Source organism: Limtongia smithiae, assembly GCF_038497785.1.
Source record: "Limtongia smithiae strain NRRL Y-17922 unplaced genomic scaffold V1518scaffold_2, whole genome shotgun sequence".
Taxonomy (NCBI): domain Eukaryota; kingdom Fungi; phylum Ascomycota; class Lipomycetes; order Lipomycetales; family Lipomycetaceae; genus Limtongia; species Limtongia smithiae.
The window spans coordinates 379,455-396,667 of record NW_027117623.1 but is presented as its reverse complement, the minus strand read 5'-3'; the positions used below and the strand labels follow the sequence as shown (position 1 = coordinate 396,667).

At 54.6% G+C, this 17,213-nt stretch overlaps 6 protein-coding genes across 6 annotated transcripts; 3 read left to right on the top strand and 3 right to left on the bottom strand.

The window, feature by feature from the left end:
* Positions 1-1,108: 1,108 nt before the first annotated feature.
* V1518DRAFT_425535 (cyclin-domain-containing protein) lies at positions 1,109-1,975 on the bottom strand (the record flags this gene model as incomplete). The annotated part of the gene is made up of 1 exon (XM_066905923.1): positions 1,109-1,975. The coding sequence occupies one exon, from the start codon at positions 1,973-1,975 to the stop codon at positions 1,109-1,111; it is 867 nt and encodes a 288-aa protein (XP_066761164.1).
* Positions 1,976-3,646: 1,671 nt separating this feature from the next.
* Positions 3,647-5,288, bottom strand: V1518DRAFT_411654 (PrpF protein). Its single transcript, XM_066902906.1, has 3 exons — positions 5,166-5,288; positions 4,965-5,075; positions 3,647-4,905 (listed from the first exon to the last, which is right to left on the bottom strand). Exons 2-3 carry the CDS (start codon positions 5,011-5,013, stop codon positions 3,689-3,691), a joined length of 1,266 nt encoding a protein of 421 aa, XP_066761163.1. The 5' UTR covers positions 5,014-5,075; positions 5,166-5,288; the 3' UTR covers positions 3,647-3,688.
* Positions 5,177-8,022, top strand: V1518DRAFT_411652 (uncharacterized protein). Its single transcript, XM_066902905.1, has 5 exons — positions 5,177-5,546; positions 5,605-6,518; positions 6,572-6,909; positions 6,962-7,074; positions 7,125-8,022. Exons 1-5 carry the CDS (start codon positions 5,387-5,389, stop codon positions 7,856-7,858), a joined length of 2,259 nt encoding a protein of 752 aa, XP_066761162.1. The 5' UTR covers positions 5,177-5,386; the 3' UTR covers positions 7,859-8,022.
* A 396-nt stretch (positions 8,023-8,418) lies between these two features.
* Positions 8,419-9,707, top strand: V1518DRAFT_370729 (uncharacterized protein; the record flags this gene model as incomplete). Its single annotated transcript, XM_066901331.1, has 3 exons — positions 8,419-8,734; positions 8,793-9,412; positions 9,474-9,707. The coding sequence occupies 3 exons, from the start codon at positions 8,419-8,421 to the stop codon at positions 9,705-9,707; spliced, it is 1,170 nt and encodes a 389-aa protein (XP_066761161.1).
* A 179-nt stretch (positions 9,708-9,886) lies between these two features.
* V1518DRAFT_411648 (chaperonin 10-like protein) lies at positions 9,887-11,358 on the top strand. The gene is made up of 3 exons (XM_066902904.1): positions 9,887-10,096; positions 10,167-10,220; positions 10,282-11,358. The coding sequence occupies exons 1-3, from the start codon at positions 10,032-10,034 to the stop codon at positions 11,177-11,179; spliced, it is 1,017 nt and encodes a 338-aa protein (XP_066761160.1). The 5' UTR covers positions 9,887-10,031; the 3' UTR covers positions 11,180-11,358.
* Positions 11,359-13,358: 2,000 nt separating this feature from the next.
* Positions 13,359-17,086, bottom strand: V1518DRAFT_371075 (carbamoyl-phosphate synthase L chain, ATP binding domain-containing protein; the record flags this gene model as incomplete). Its single annotated transcript, XM_066901344.1, has 4 exons — positions 13,359-16,690; positions 16,749-16,861; positions 16,894-16,918; positions 16,978-17,086. The coding sequence occupies 4 exons, from the start codon at positions 17,084-17,086 to the stop codon at positions 13,359-13,361; spliced, it is 3,579 nt and encodes a 1,192-aa protein (XP_066761159.1).
* Between the last annotated feature and the right edge of the window lie 127 nt (positions 17,087-17,213).

The following is a 17,213-nucleotide window of genomic DNA, read 5'->3' as shown; positions in this document are numbered from 1 at the left end:
GACCGCATGGCCCCGCCAGCGACATCCCGCATGCGACGGTCGTGTACACACACACCTCCGGCCGTGAACGAGGCCGTGCTCTGAGGGAAATGAGCTCATTCCCCACACTTGCGTGATGCGTTGGTGCGGAGTGGGCAGCTCCCAATTTGGCCTGCATCGCGAGTCGCTCGTTGAGTGCAAAGTGTGGAGTGGACCCGCGATGGGCTCCGCGCCTCCGAGCCGTGCTCCCGTGCTCCACGGGCGGGCCACGGCTCTAACCCAGGGAAGAGCAAACACAGAGATCTAGCTAGGTCTGTCGCCGTTCTCTTCGATTCCCAGGTGTCCAGCAGCCTCCGCCGACCCGCACTCTTCTTCCCCGAGGCGGGGGCGCCTCCACCGAATGAGTGCACATTAGTCACCAACGCCACTGCCACGCTGGTCGTCAAGAGAGCACCGCGATCAGCGCCTCGGTTTGTAGTCGCCAACGCGCGTACAACACACGGCTGACCCCGCAAACACATGCAAGTTGCCGTCATGTAGGTTCTTCGTTCTTCGTTCCGCGCGAACGCGCGACGTGCCAGAATACTTCATTTTCGTCTGAACCCTTAGTTTCTGCGCGTCTTCGCTGCTGTCATCGGCATTGTTCGACCTTGTTGCTCTCCAATATTTATTTCTTCTTGAGTCGCATTACTTTATATGTTGCATACGGCGCACGGCGATCTAGGCGTTGGCATCCGGTGGGCACTTATGGGGAGGCTATGATTAGTTCTGCGGCACGCAGGAGGATATATTTAGTTACGAGTTAGCAAACAAACTCGCAATGAAGTGTCAACGACGACGGCTCCGACACGTCACAGATATCGAAACGAATCGTAGTCGTATTATACATGCACGCAGATGAGGTAGTATTAGTTTGCAAAGGATGTAAATGCCAAGTCGATATCATTCCCAAACCCATTAAACGCCAGTGAACCCACCCGCCTTCTCCAATCATGTCTTATGTACAAAAGCATGCCAAAACATGCCGTACACCAACCGACACAGATATACTACATAAACAGTCCCCGCTCCTTATGATGATAATGACTAAGATGATCCCAAAATATGACGCCGGCAGAAGCTGTTAAATTCACCGGCCGATTCTCTCGAGCTCCATAAGGAGACCAGCCTGAGCCTCCAAAATGGCGATATCGACCTTCAGATCGAAGTCCATCAGGAACAAAAACCCGATTTCCAGACGGCACAGCTCCTGCTCCGATAAACCGCCGACCTTGGCAAACCGCTTCTGCTGATGGTTGATGTCCTCGAGATTCTTCGACGCAACACGCAGTGCCGCAAGAACAAGCCGGTGCACGTTCAGCGGAGTAAGTGCCATAGCGCGCGTAACCATGCACAGCTGGTGAATGTACACGCTCGTCGCCAGATACACCGCAGTGGAGATCGGGCAGTACTGGTGGATACGTAACAGGTACTTCTCGATGTCAATCTCCGGTGCGCTCTTTGACCAGAATCTTCGCGAAATAATGGCGCGTTGGTTCATCTTGTCGACGGCGATGCGATCACTTTGGTCGGCGGGAGATTCGGAAGTGAAGGTAGAAACGTGCTCGCAGCCAGGGCTCATCTGCGAAAGAGCACCCGGCACAGGGGGGGCTGGGGTCGCAGACGGCGAAACATCTGCCTTGCAAGGCATATCCTGGGGCGCTAATGGGGGTGACATAGGCGGAACGGGGAGAGACTGAGGCGAGATGACCTGCGCGACACCGTCATACTGGATCTTGCCGTCGACGGCGCTGGTTGCGGTAGACGAAGGATCACATAGTGCGAGGGTGCTGCGGATGCCGGCAGCAAGGAGACGCAGGGCCTCGGCTGGAGACAGGTCGGCCATCGACGTAGGCGGAGGCGTTGGTGGCCGCGCGTGAGCGAGCAGGTGCAATGAGTGGACTGTGGCAGACGAAAAGGCTGATGTTGGTTGTAAGAGAACTGTGGAAACAGACATGGCTGCGGAGGCGTTGACGGAAGAGGTGGCGGGCAGTGCGATGGTGAGTGGAAGCCGCAAGTCCGGCGGAGTGGAGTGCGAGAGACCAGGCCGCAGGGGCGTAGACACTAAGGGGGCGCAGGCAGCGAAGCAAGCGTAAACGTTGGTAGAATCGACGGCGCCGGGGCGACGACAAGAGGCAGAAAGAAGAGAAGGAGAGAACAAGAAGAGTCGTGGACAGGCCGAGCAGGCGCAGGCTGGAATATATTCGTGGGCGCGACACAGCCGCGAGTCGGCGAGAGCCTTGGGACGACGGCGGACGACTGCGCGCGATTGTTGTTCTTCTCCGTGTCGCCGCCGCGCTAGACCCCGCCCGGCATCTCTTCCGTCGTGTCGCGCTGTGTCGTGCGACACATGTCGTACGGTGTCGACTCCCGCCTCCCGCCTCCCGCCGCCTCTTCTCCCAAACATCTCCTCCTCCACTGCCGCTGGTCGGGTCGCGTGCCTGCCTGCATTGTCGTGCCCCGCACCGCCGCGTGCCGGCCATTCCGCGATTTTGAAATAAGTCTGCGAGCGCGCAGTCAAACGCGGACGGCTCGGTTTCAGCAAACTGGCCAGGCTTGTGGCCGGCCGCACTACCTGGCGCAGCAGCTCCGCCGCCGCCGCCGTGACACACGCAGACCAACCGCAGCTGTTCTATTTTTCGTTCTCTCAGCCGCTGCCGTGCGTGTCGCACGCGGATGACGGGGAATAAATTGTCCCGTGACCCGTGAGTCGTGAGTCTGTGACCAACAGCTGGCCCCCCCCGCAAGGTTTGTTCTCTGCCCGCGCAGCCAGTCGATTCAGGCAGCTTACGCGCCCGACGATGGCATCGCCGACAACCGCGGCCTGCGTCTTCCGAAGAGGGTAACCGCATACAGCCTGGTGGCCGTTTGATCGCTCCCCCGCGTTCAGCTGCGCCAGTTTGCCTCCCGCATAAGCACTTTTCCCGCCCCACCAAACCCGCCGCCGGCCGCCGCCCCCCACCACTCAACTCACAAATCACAATCTGGTCCACACCTTGCTCACAGCCGGTCTGCTTCGGGCAGTGCCGTCCGCCCTTCAGCAGCACTCCGCGGCGAAGCCGCGGAGTGTTCTATGCGTTGACCTGGCGAGGCCGCCATTTCCAGCAGCGCGGAGGATATCATCACAACGGATTGCTAGCTGCGAATGGCCGGTGCATCGACCGCGGGCAGATACGGCAACTTCTGCAGCTCGTGCGTACGTAATCCGGGCACACCGACCGCTCGGCGCGTCCTGTCGTCCTCTTGCCCAAGTGTCGCGTCCCGCGACGCCTTGCGTTCCTCCCACCCCCAGCTGCGCGCACGGGGCCTCGGAATATCTTTGTTACGCCTTGCCCTTGCTGCCCTCCCTTCTTCTCCCAGGTGTCGCGCACTTCCCGGGAAAATGTCCGGATTTGGATGGCCTGTCTGCGATATGATCTCGATAGATTCTTGAGACCGCGTCTGTAGCGGGCTCGCGCGAAGTCGCGTCTGGAGCAGTGAAACGTGTTTATCTCTCCTTCCATATTGGCGCGTCTTCTAATGACAGACGTTGCGCTTCAGTCGGGAACTTGCAAACGCGCTGCCAACATGCTCACCCCTTTGTATTCACATTCTCCCATCACGAAACGACGCGTCAAGAAACGACGTGTCATGATTTTGACCTACAACCTCACATGTAATTTTATTCAAATCACGCCCTCCAAAACACCATCCCCTCAAACAGCCGTCTTGCTGTGCGGAACACTGTCACATGCATCAACTCGCTGTCCATGTACTCCGCGTCTACCACTACAGTGCCGCTGGCATGGCCAATGGTCACACTGCTGTCGTCTCCTCCCTTGCTTGTGTTCACCACCCGATTCACAATCGTTCCCGGCAGTTTGGCTGCTGCCGCGGTCGCCAGAGCCAGTGTGATCGGGATAGCGCGATGCGGCTGCCCTACTGAGATCGCGCGAACAACTACATCCACCGACTCTGCTGATATGGCCCGTCCGTCTAGCAGCTTGTGCGTCGAGGGTCGCGACACGAAGCAGATTTTCGGAATCGACGTCACTTTCGCCGCCTCCTCAAGATTGTCTGTGATGCCCATCTTCACTGAGCCATGTGTGCGGATGATCTCCAACTTGCGTAGAATGTCAGTCTGAGTATCCAGCTTCGCCGGTAGCACTGTCGGGTCCTCCACTCCGATCTCCGCTGCATCAACAAACACTGCAGGATTCGCCGCGTCCAGTAGCGTCGCATGCACGCTGCCTACGCCTTCCGGTAAATCTTCCAGCACGTCTATGACGTTGCCTGTCGGCAGAAGCTTGCCTGTTTTTGACCCCCCGGGCCGTATGAAATTCAGCTCAATCTTCGCTCCTGTCCCGCCCACGCCGTCAATCGCAAAATCGCCGTCCGTGGCGGCTTCCTCGCCTTCTATAATCGGGAACGTCGCATTCAAGAGCTTTCCCGTGTTGGTGTTGTGGATGCGCACCGTCGCGGTGCCGTCCCCATTGCTCACGCGCGATCGATCTACAAGCTCGTTGTCATATGCGAACGGTCCAATAGCAGCACTCATGTTTCCGCAGTTTCCCGCGTAGTCAACGTATGTGCCCTTGACCTGCACTTGCGCAAATGTGTAGTCCACGTCGGCCTTGTCTGCGCCGAGTGACGAACCGGCGCTCACTACGCACACTTTCGACAGCGACGAAATGCCTCCACCCATGCCGTCGAGCTGCCGCCCATTAGCATCAGGTGATCCTATTGTACCAGTGAAAATAGGTGCCCATTGTTGTCGGTCCGCGGGTAGATCTCTGTCCACAAACATGAGGGCACGCGATGTACCTCCACGATAATACGACGCTGGGATCCGGTTCTGCTTATTATGACCGCTCTTCGACGACAGCTTTCTGCTCGTTTTTCTACATACTTATGCCAGCGTTAGTTGCCTAACATCGCGTTCTGCGGCGTCATGCGTGCATGCATACCTGACACAGCCACCCGAACTGGCAGTCCAGCTGTTTGTGCCACATACATAATGGCGAAAGTAGGCGTGTATAGGGTACTCCGTGGGTTATAACATCGCGCCCAAATGGTTCCTGTAAGTCCTTGGTCAGCTTCAGTTCTCTCTATGGCCAGAGCCGCGGCACCGACAGACCGTTGGCTGGAGTTGTACCTGCCGTACGCACTTTTTCGTGGTCGTTCGCACTTCGTTCAGATATCGCAGGAGCTGGGACCAAACCCCAAATCTCGACGTCATGCTTAGAATTTCCCGCCATCGACATCGCTGCTTTTGCTGACGTATCCTCCGACCACTCGTCATACTCCAGATCGAGACCACGTCTTGTATTCCACCGCAATCTCTGCAGCGGCGTTCTTTACCCGCGCAAGCAGAAACTAAGACTGCCGCATGACGACACTGCCCGACCCGGAGACTCTGCAGCCGACGACCGAGCTGCAGAACCTGTCAAGGCAGCAGGCTGCTCCAGACGGTCATACGCGGCAACAACAGCAAATCACATCGCCACCCGGGCAGCAGGATGCACAGAGCCAGAATGACGGATCAGCGCGTATGTTTGGTTTCTTTCTTGCAAGCTGCCTTGCTCAAATACTGACGCTCGCGTGCAGCACCCGTCGAGGAGCCTTCCGAACTAGTCAAGGCGGCGCAGAGCAATAACGTAGCAGTCGTCGATAGATTAATATCGAGCGGCGAGTGCACGGTGGGCGATGTTGGCTCTGACGGTGCGACTGCGCTGCACTGGGCAGCTATCAACAACAGCACCAGCGTCGCACTTTATCTCCTTGACCACGGAGCCGATGTTAACTGCAAAGGCGGCGAACTCAAGGCTACGCCGCTGCTATGGGCTTGTCGTGCTGGCCTCTCGAGTATGTCTTATCTACTAATTCAGCACGGCGCGGATCCATTACGAACAGACATTCAAGGATTTAACGCGCTCGACGTTGCAGTCCACTCTTCCAACACCATGCTCGTCCTATATCTTCTCTACCAAGGCCTTCCCGTCGACTGCACAGATCCCCATCAGCGGACTCCTTTACACTGGGCCGCGTACCAGGGCGATGCGATGATCGTCGATGTTCTAGTTCACTGGGGCGCCGACGTCAAATTGAAGGACGTGACCGGCTTCACCGCTCTACACTGGGCCGCTGTGCGTGGCAACGCGGCCTCGATGAGGAGTCTGATAGAAGCGGGTTCCGATGTCAAGGCTGAGACAAATGACGGCAAGACTGCTGCATCGATTGCACGCGAAATGATGTGTTTTCCAGCGTGGAAGCAAGCTCTGAAGACTGCAGGACGCTACGAAGATGGTTCAATAATTCCTAACACGATGTCAATAATGACAGTGAACCGCATTATGTTTTTCTGGCCATGGGCTGTGCTAGGGATCGCTTTCACTCTACTGTCTTCTCTCAATGTGTTTAGCGGCTTGGTTTTAGCATCTACGTTTGTCGTGGGTTCGCATATGCTTCTAACCAGAATCGTGAAACGAGGACGGGCTAAGTCTGTGCAGTTCCACAATAGTGTACGTACCATGATTATTGCATTAGGGACTGCTTATACTAACATGTCACCCAGCCGTATCTCTCAGGCCTCTTCGCTGGATCCGCGTTCTGGGTCGCAGTTCGCTGGATCTTCTTCGTTTTACCAGCCACTTTCGAAGATGCATGGTTTATGAACATCATATTTTTTATCATGTTTGGATTTTCCATGTATTTTTATACGAAGGGCATGCTTATGGATCCCGGCTATATTCCAAAGCCAAAGACCCCTGATGAGCAGCTGCAAATGATCGACGATCTGTTCGAAGTTGATCAGTACGACGCGCAACATTTCTGCATTCAGTGTTATACAAGACGACCATTGCGAAGTAAGCACTGCCGTGTATGTGGGAAGTGTGTCGCGCGAATGGATCAGTAAGTGACTTCAACTTGATTTGTCTTAGGCAGATCGCTAACATGCACATAGCCATTGCCCGTGGATCAACAACTGTGTTGGATTGCGAAATCATCGGTCTTTTCTTCTTTACGTTATACTTTTAGAAGTTGCCATTCCAATGTTTGTGTATTTGGTCTACGAGTGTAAGAATATCTGTTTATTATGACTTACGATTTTCTGCTTACAAAACCAGATCTTCCCGACGTCGATGACGATCTCAAATTCAGTTGCATATTTATATCGGACGAGGAAATCTGCCGGGCCGTCAGCTACGACCCATTTACGCTAATAATGGCCGTCTGGGCGAGTATTCAGATGACATGGGTTTCATTTTTGAACGTGGTGCAGTTGTATCAAGTCTCTCGTGGAGTGACGACGAACGAAGCCTTCAATTTGCATCGTTTTGGATGGATGGGCGGTGCGGGCGACGATGTGCCGGCACCAACAGGGCTCGCGGATCCATTTGACGCGAATGCGGGTACCACTTCGCCGACGAGCCATACGCACCGCGGTCCACGAGGATCTATTGGCCTATGCATGAGACTGATTGGAATACCTCAGTTTCTGGATGTCATGAGCGAGTTCATAGGTGGCAGTAAAGTACTATCGTGGATCTCGTCCTCAGCAACTAGCGGTGCAGCACAGCAACGTCGAGAGCGGCAATCTGCGTTGAAAATGGCTCAACACGCGAACCCGTTCAACGGAGGTTGCATTAGCAATTGCAAAGACTTTTGGGACATCAATGACGGTGTGATCAAGACAAAGTTAGCAGACAATGGTCCATACGGCGGACATGGCAAGATCAAGGGCACCGACGTGGACTACTACAAGCTGTGGACTACTCAAATTGGGTCGACCGGCAGCGAGATGACCGCGTCGAGTGTCTCGAGTAGAGAAGATGGCATTATTGGGGACACCATGGTTTAGAAATCGGACATGAGGGCAACTGGATGATGACGGATGTAAAACAACTAACTTTCCATGGTTGTGTGTAGCCGTACTGGTAACTTTTTGTTTTGTTTGGTGTAGCTGGTAGTGTTATTATTAGTTATGAGATTTGCATAATTAGGACTCGATTGATAGCATTCAACATAACGGTCTTCAACCAGATGACGGTCCCAATCAATGCGAAAGTCGAGTGCAGCAAACGCGGATTGGAGTACGCGAAGTTGTCGCATGCACGCCGAAGACGTGATCTCCAGCACGCGCCAGAGTCCCAACACATGCTTCCGCGGTGAATCGGATGCGCGCACGCAATTGCTGTGCTCGACGATTTCTAATCCACAAGCACGAGACAGACGACATTCTGGGACAGACGCAGGTTTCAGTTCCTCTAAGGCCCTGCATTTACTGTTTCGACACTGCGCATTTTGGGGTTGGTTAGGACAACATTACACAGCATATAAGCGGTGAGAGAGCGGAGTTTTCGTTACCGACTGCGAAATACCATCATGACGACATTGCGGATCTCCCGGCAACTACGGGCGATGGGCTCAGCATGCCAGCTATCTATACGGTCGTATTCACTGGTCGTAGACACGACGTCCACAACCAGTGCGCAGCAGACGACGACGACGGTAGACGAGCTTGGCGTTCCACGCAAACGGACGCGGTTCACCGACAAGCTTAACGCGGGCCCTTCGTTTGACGATTTCTTGCGGCAGAGCGTGGACAAAGATGATGTGGTGGCGGCGCGCAAGAAGGAGGTACAGCGGCTACCTTCGTGGCTGAAGACAGAGATCCCCATGGGCGGGAGCTACACGAAGATTAAGGAAGACTTGCGGGGATTAAATTTGCACACAGGTGAGTGCAAATATACCATCGAGAGTTTTGGTGCGTAATGCTGATAATGCGCGTTTAGTGTGTGAGGAAGCGCGGTGTCCGAATATCGGCGAATGCTGGGGTGGTAGTGATAAGGCGCATGCCACTGCGACGGTGATGTTGATGGGTGATACCTGCACCCGTGGGTGCCGATTCTGCAGCGTCAAGACGAACCGCAACCCGAGTCCTCTTGACCCACACGAACCGGAGAACACGGCGGCAGCTATTGCTCAATGGGGACTCGGCTACGTTGTTTTGACGACCGTCGACCGCGACGATCTCGCCGATGGAGGCGCGCACCATTTCGCTGAGACGGTGGTCAAAATTAAGCAGAAGGCGCCACATATTCTCGTCGAGGCGCTTACGGGTGACTTCATGGGCGACCTAGACATGGTGGCGCTGATGGCATGCTCCGGGTTAGATGTATTTGCGCACAACATTGAGACTGTGGAGGAGCTGACGCCGTACGTTCGCGACCGCCGTGCCACATTCAGACAGAGTTTGAGCGTGCTTGATGCGGCTAAGAAGGCGAAGGAGGGACTCATCACGAAGTCAAGTATCATGCTTGGTCTAGGAGAGACGGAGGACCAGATCGAAGCTGCGCTGAAGGAGCTTCGCAAGGTTAACGTCGACGTTGTCACTTTCGGCCAGTACATGCGCGTAAGTAAACCTGCTTTTGAGATCTATGATCGTGGTCATTGCTAATAGCGTCGATATGTAGCCTACGAAGCGGCACATGAAGGTCGAGGAGTATATCACTCCGGAAGCGTTCGAGAAGTGGCGTCTTCGTGCGCTCGAGCTTGGCTTCCTCTACTGCGCAAGCGGACCGCTCGTGCGCTCGTCGTACAAGGCCGGCGAGGCATTCATTGAGAACGTGCTGCGCAAGCGACAGAAGCCTGTGGATACGAATCTGTTCACTACCGCCGCGAGCAATATCACCTCCCACCTGAGTTAGACAGATATGTGTGGTATATGGTTGAATGTATGGTAGTAGTATAGACAAGGTGCATGTAAATAATCACATAGATAACTATAGACGACGAACAGGGTCATGTTCATGATTTCTTTCGCATCAGCGTCGTCGACATGGAAGCTCATGTGCGAGCATAAGCGTGAAAACACCGGGCAGGGCGACACCACGAGTGGAACGTGCGCCGCTCTCCCGATTTCGGACCTTTTCTGGCGCCGCGTGAGAGGGCCTACAGTGATCTTCCTCCGCTTCATGCAATTGTCTCCATCGTAACTTGTGACAAGTGTCGACATATCGCCCGTGATAGCCATGAAGGAAGTCATCGTCACATCCATCCCCGAGATCTCGGCTGAGATCGTGCAATCTCCCATCCCGTGAGTCTCGCAACGATTTATCAGGTGCCAGTGCGTGCCATTCATGGATGCTAACCACTCGTCTATGCAGTGTTCCTGGCCCCAATGAGGTCCTGATCAAGGTCGTTGTTTCGGGATGCAATCCGTAAGTCCCATTGGTGCATTGATCAAACGAGGTGCTAGCTAACGCAATACGTGACATCCAGGAAGGACTGGAAGTACCCGCTCTTCGGCAAGCGCAGCTTCAATTCTGGCGATGATATCGCCGGCTACGTCGAGGCTGTCGGCGAGAAGGTGTTCGAGTTCAAGAAGGGCGATCGTGTTGCTGCCTTCCATGAGATGGGCACGCCCCATGGCTCTTTCGCCGAATACGCGGTCGCCTACGACTACACGACGTTCCTGCTTCCTCCCTCAGTGTCGTTTGAGGAAGCCGCAACGCTGCCGCTTGTGTACTTGACGGCCTCCTACGGATTGTTTACGGTTCTCAAGCTGCCTCTTCCGTTTCAGAATGTGACAGAGGATATTCCGCTTCTTGTGTACGGCGCATCTACTTCCGTTGGCGCGTTCACGGTGAAGCTGGCTAAACTTGCCGGTATCTCCCCCGTGATTGGTGTCGCTGGTGCCGGTAAGGAATTCGCAAAGTCGATTGGCGCCGATTATGTGATCGACTATCGCGACAACGACCACGTCGCTGCGGATATCCGCGCGGTCTTGAAGCCCGGCCAGAAACTGTTGCACGTCTTTGACACTGTGTCCGAGCGCGGCTCCCTCGAGAACGTCGCGGCGGCTGTTGATGCCGGTGCCATGGTGTCCACGATCTTGCCTGGTTTGAAGTACCCGCCGCTCGACGCTGTCACCACTCTCACGCACAAGGACGCCTCCGTGGCGTGGGCGCACAACGGCACCGCTGCCGAGAAGAACCTTGCATACGTGATGCTCCGCATGCTCACCAAATGGCTTGCCGATGGCGCTATTACTGCGCATCCCCACATTGTCAAGGAAGGTGGACTTGCTGGAGTGGCCGATGCTCTCAAGGACCTGTATGACTTCAAGATCAGCGCGGCCAAGTACGTTTTCCGCATTGCCGATACTCCAGGTCTTTAAGGAGCGAATCTTTGCTTTTAACGACGAGAAGACGGCAAGCGAAGAACAGAGGATATCTGAGGTACGATGAAGAAGAAGACTAAGAAGAAGAGGGAGCAGTAATTTTCTTATGTGTTATGTGGAGAATTATTACTTTCCAAAGGAAAAAAAAAGATCCGCGCGATGCGGGGGTGGGTGGGATGGGGAATAAGAACTTGAGCTTAAGATGAGAGAGAACGACACCTGCATGGAGAAGGCTTGAAAAAGTAGAGCAGCAGCAACAAAGCACTACTACCACCATATCACCACCACTATAACCACTACCACCATTTCCACTACCATGCACCACACCACCATCACCATACCAGCACTACAGCATCGTCAGCATCATCGACAGCGTACTCGCCGTCAGGGAAGGACGTGGTCCGTGATTTAGAAAAACAAAAGAAGTTTGACTACGAGGCCTCGGAGTACGCGATGAAGCAGGCGCTGAGAAAGGAGAAGCGAGAAAACAAAAGCACTAGCGCCAATGCAGCAGCAACAGCAAGAGAGCGGCAGCATCATATGGTGATCAAGAATACCAACTTGGCCGACACCGAGAAACAAAAGCAGTGCCTTGCGTCGAGCAGATCATACGAAGAGAGAGATGAGAGGGCGAGGAGAATGTACGACGACGCATAGCAAAAGTGATCCGATCTATGGAGAACGAATGCAGCAGCAGCAACTCACAGGACACACCGTGGAGCCTGATTGAAAAAAAAAATTTGGCATCTACAGGTGTTGAATACGACGTGGACGACGATAACGACGATGAGACAAGGAAGACGACTACAATGATGATGACTGCTGGCGATGATGACGGTCACTGCTAACGGAGCCGGCGTCATCATAGTTTCCTGTCCGGCCCAGTTGGTTCTCGCACGTCATCTCCTCACAGCGGTGTCGGTGGTACAGAGATTACGGGCGAGCACGGGAAGCGCCTAAGAGGAGGCTTTTGAGGAAAATAAAAAATGCTCACCGCGCGTGGATGGCGAAGAGGATGGAGGAGAAGGATGTTGAGGACGATGAACCATCATGATGATCAATGTTCGCAACAACAGAAAAATAAAAATTCCTTAGGGAACCGCAAACAATGGTCTGCATGTACAAGGCAGATAGATGTAAACGATCTTTTGCACGTCAGTGCCTCTTCATGGTAGGAGTCCATAGATCGTGGCGACGCCGCGATGCGTACTAGCACGCGCTCGATTCAGTCCTCATATCAGACCCGACGCGATATGCCCAGGATCTCGGTCCAGCGTGTCCGGCGACATTCATGCTACGGCTAAGTCAAGACGCCGCGACTTGTCACGTCCCCTTTGTCCGGTCAGCTGTTCTCAAACATTCGGCAAGACTGATCTGCGGCGCCGACAGCCTCGGCGGTGGCACCGACCCCCCTACAGCCTGAATTCGTCTCTGCCGCGCGTGACGCGCACACCTCCACAGTCGCCGTCTCACCAAAGCGACTCCCAGAAGCGTGACGGAAGCACGACGCTACGATAGGCTTAAGCCTACTAGTCAACCGAGCGGGTTCCAGAAATATAAATGCGCCAAAGATGCGACCTCCAGAGCTCTCGCGCCGGGGTTCGTGGAACGCGGGGGCCGCCGATCATTGATCCCTGTCTTCTCTCCCCAGCTCCTGCCGCACAGTCTTTCCCCGCCCCCACTTCCCCGCCCCCACCACCATTCTTCTTCCCCGCCATCCTTCCTTTCCCGGCTCCCCCATTGTGCCAGTTTACTCTCTGCTGTTGCCTCCTCGAGTTCCGGAATCGCCCGTCTTCCCGTGCTCCGAGCAAATGGCGCTACTGTTCCACACTTATCCCTGAACCCTTGATCTACGACGCCATGGACGAACGGGTCGCTCCCGCGTGCATCTCTTGTTTAGGCCCGTGCCGCATGTCGTATGTTGCTGTTTCGGTGGCTCCAGCTTAAGGGTGTAATCCTGGAGCACCTCACGCGTAGAAACCATCGCCTCAGCATGCGACCACACTCTCTCCAGCCCGAAGAGCGTTCACCTTGGTCATCGGAAGCTACCAACCCAAGGCCGTGGATGTACACTGATTCTCATAATTATATTCAACTACTTAACTACAATAACTGAAAACAATACAAGCCAGTCACCTTTATCAAAAATGCTGCTGCTAATACAGTCCGCCAACCTCTACTCCTTCCCGATCTTGCAGATCAAGTCCGAGCCGTCAACCGAGTCGCCCTCACGGACAGACACTTCCTCGACCTTGCCCGACGCCTGCGCGCTGATGACCATCTCCATCTTCATCGCACTCAGCACGGCAATAGGATCGCCCTTCTTGACCAATGATCCGTCTTTCACCCGCACCTCGATAACAACACCAGACATAGGCGCGCCGACGTGCGATGGGTTCACGGGGTCGGCCTTCGGCCGCGACACGGTCGACACCGACGCCTTCTTGTCGTCGACTGTGACTTGGCGGATCTCGCCGTTAAGTTCAAAGAAAACCTCCCGCTGGCCGGTGTGCATCGACAGCGGACCGATAGCGAGCAGCTTCAGGATCAGCACCTTGCCCATCTCAATTTCGACGCTAAACTCCTCATTGATCTCGGGTCGCGTCAAGAAGTACTTCGTCGGCAAAACCGAAAGGTCGCCGTACTTCTTAATGAAGTTCTGGTAATCCTCGTAAACCTTCGGGTACATCACATACGACGCAATATCAGTCTCTGTGATCTTGCCGTACTTACCCTCCAGCATCGTCCGCACCGCCGCAAAGTCAATAGGCGCCAGCGACTTACCCGGTCGCTCGGACAGCTTCTCGCGCTTGCCCAGCAGAGCATTCGTACGCAGCGGCTCAGGGAATCCGCCGTACGGTTGTCCAATCATGCCCTGCAAGAAATCAAGAACAGAGTCGGGGAAATCCAGCGACGATGCACGGTCCACGACGTCAGTAGGTGACAGCTTGTTGGAAACCATGAACTGCGCCAAATCTCCGACAACCTTCGACGTAGGCGTGACCTTCACCAGGTCGCCAAGGAGCTTGTTTGCCTCCACGTATGCTTTCTTAGTCTCTTCCCACTGCGTGCCAAGACCAAGTTGCTGCGCCTGGAACAGCAAATTCGTAAGCTGACCACCAGGAATTTCGTGCTCGTAGACATCAGGGTCTGGTCCCTTAAGATCTGCCTCAAACACAGAGTAGAGCAGTCGCATCTGTCCCCAGTACGAGTCAATCTCTCGGATAAGAGTAGCGTCCAGCCCAGTATCGATGGTGCCCTCCAACGTGGCAAGTAGCGCAGAAACCGAGGGCTGCGAGGTCATACCGGACATCGAGTTCGTCGCAGTATCGACGGCGTCGGCACCAGCCTTGGCGGCAGCAGCCATTGACGCAACTCCAGTGCCGGCAGAGTCGTGGGTGTGAACATGAATTGGAAGATCGGGATACCGTGCGCGAACAGCTCCAATCAACAGCGTGGCCGCCTGCGGCTTCATTGTTCCGGCCATATCCTTAATGCCCAAAATGTGTGTTCCCATAGCGACGATTTTGTCAACAACGTCGAGATAGTATTCCATATTGTACTTCTTATGGGGGTTCAACATGTCGCCCGAATAGCAAACCGTAGCCTCGATAACACCGCCGGCCTTGCGAACAGCCTCGACGCCGACCTTCAGCTGCTCAAGATCGTTAAGAGCATCGAACACACGGAAAATATCAACACCGTTCTTTTTCGCCTGGAGACAGAACTGGTCAATCGCGTTGTCAGGAAGCGACGAATAAGCAACCCCGTTAGCGCCACGCAGAAGCATCTGGAACGGAATGTTGGGCACAAGCTTGCGCAGCTTGCGGAGTCGATCCCATGGATCTTCGTACAAGAATCGCATGGAAACGTCGAAAGTAGCGCCACCCCAGCACTCAAGAGCGAACGCGTTGGAGTAGGCGTAAGAGGTTGGGATCGCAATATTAGCCAGATCAACGGTACGCACGCGAGTAGCAAGAAGAGACTGATGAGCATCACGCCAGGTGGTGTCCATAATGAGAGTTCCCTTATACTCGCGAACAGCCTTGGCAAAAGCCACGGGTCCCTTCTCCAAGAAAATGCTACGCCATCCCTTGGTGCATGGCTCGGTCGTGGATAGAGGCTCACCAGTAGAATCGGTGAGAACGGGAAGAATAACTGCAGTCTTGAGCTTCGGTTCGCCAATCTGTCCCTTGATAGAACTGCCGTTCACGCATAGATCGCCAAGATAAGCTAGTAGCTTCTGGGCACGATTCTGCGACACCATCATGTCAAAGAGCTGAGGTGTGTCATCGATGAAAGTAGTCCAGCAATCCCCGCTAACGAAGGTCGGATGAGTGAGAAGCGCCAGCAAAAACGGAATGTTGGTCTTTACACCGCGAATGCGGAACTCGATCAACGCACGAAGCATCTTGCGACGTGCAATCTCATAAGTAGAACCGGAGCAAGAGCACTTAACCAACATGGAATCGTAGTGAGGAGAAATCACAGCGCCAGCGAAGCCGTTGCCTCCATCTAACCGGACACCGTTACCGCCAGCGGAGCGGTAAACCTCGATCTTGCCGGTGTCAGGCTGGAAATTCTTGGTGGGATCTTCAGTCGTAATACGACATTGGATTGCAAAGCCACGCGAAGAAATACGCTCCTGCGTAAGGCCAAGCTGAGCGAGAGTAGCGCCGGCGGCAATCTGGATCTGCGCTGAGACAAGATCGACACCAGTGATCTCCTCCGTAATGGTATGCTCGACCTGAATTCTGGGGTTGATCTCGATGAAATAATGACGGTTCTGCTTATCGACCAGGAACTCAGCGGTACCAGCGTTGCGGTACTTTACGGATGCTGCAAGCTTAACCGCGTCGCGCAGGATAGCGTCGCGGACAGACTTGGGAAGATCCTTGGCAGGCGCAATTTCGACGACCTTCTGATGACGACGCTGAACCGAGCAATCACGCTCGAAAAAGTGAACAACGTTACCCTCAGCGTCGCCGAGGAGCTGGACTTCTATGTGCTTGGGCTTGTCTAGGAAACGCTCAATGAACACGGTTCCGTTGCCGAAAGCCGCCTTTGCCTCAGATGACGCACGTAAAAACGCGTTCTGGATGTCATCGCCCTCGAAAACGACGCGCATTCCACGACCACCACCGCCAAACGCGGCCTTGATGATCACAGGGTAGCCGTACTCCTCGACGAAAGCAACAGCCTCGCTCAACTCGGAGACGGGGCCAGGAGTACCAGGAACGACAGGAACATTATTCTGAATAGCGATCCTGCGGGCCGAGACTTTGTCACCGAGAGCATCGATGACTTGGTATGGCGGACCAATCCAAGCGATACCGGCCTCCTCGACCTTGCGAGCGAATTCCGAATTCTCGGACAAGAAACCGTAGCCAGGGTGGATCATGGAAACATCGTGAGCCTTGGCAATATTGATAATCTCGTCGATCTGGAGGTACGCCTGTACTGGCGTGAACTGGCCGCGCTTACCAATGGGATAAGCCTCGTCGGCCTCTGCGACAAGTGAACGTTAGAACGATTCGAGTTTGAAATCAAGCTGTCAGCAACGTACTCTGTCTGTGCATGGACAGGCGATCCTCGTAGGAGTAAATGGCTACAGTTTGCATGCTCAGCTCGTGGGCCGTGCGGAAAATGCGAATGGCTAGTGGACAAGGTAAGATCGAGCTGAATCGGTCGCATTGAATGACTATCGTCACGTACGAATTTCACCGCGATTGGCAACTGTTGATTGTTAGTGAATGTTCACAATGCCAGGCAGAGCGTCACAGAGTGCAACCTACCGAGGAGCTTGTTCATGGAGCCCAGGATAGACGTCTGTTCACGCATGCGCTGCATGGTGGCCAGCGTGCTGCTGTCAGGAACACTGGCGTACTCGATCTCGGCGCTCATGGCTGCGTGCAGATCAATGACACTGCGCAAGTAGGTGAAGATGGTGCAGGGCTGCTGAGCCAGGCGTGATGGTGGGGGAGGACTGAGGTCACCGGCGGCGGGGTGGTGATTTATTGAGCGGGACCAG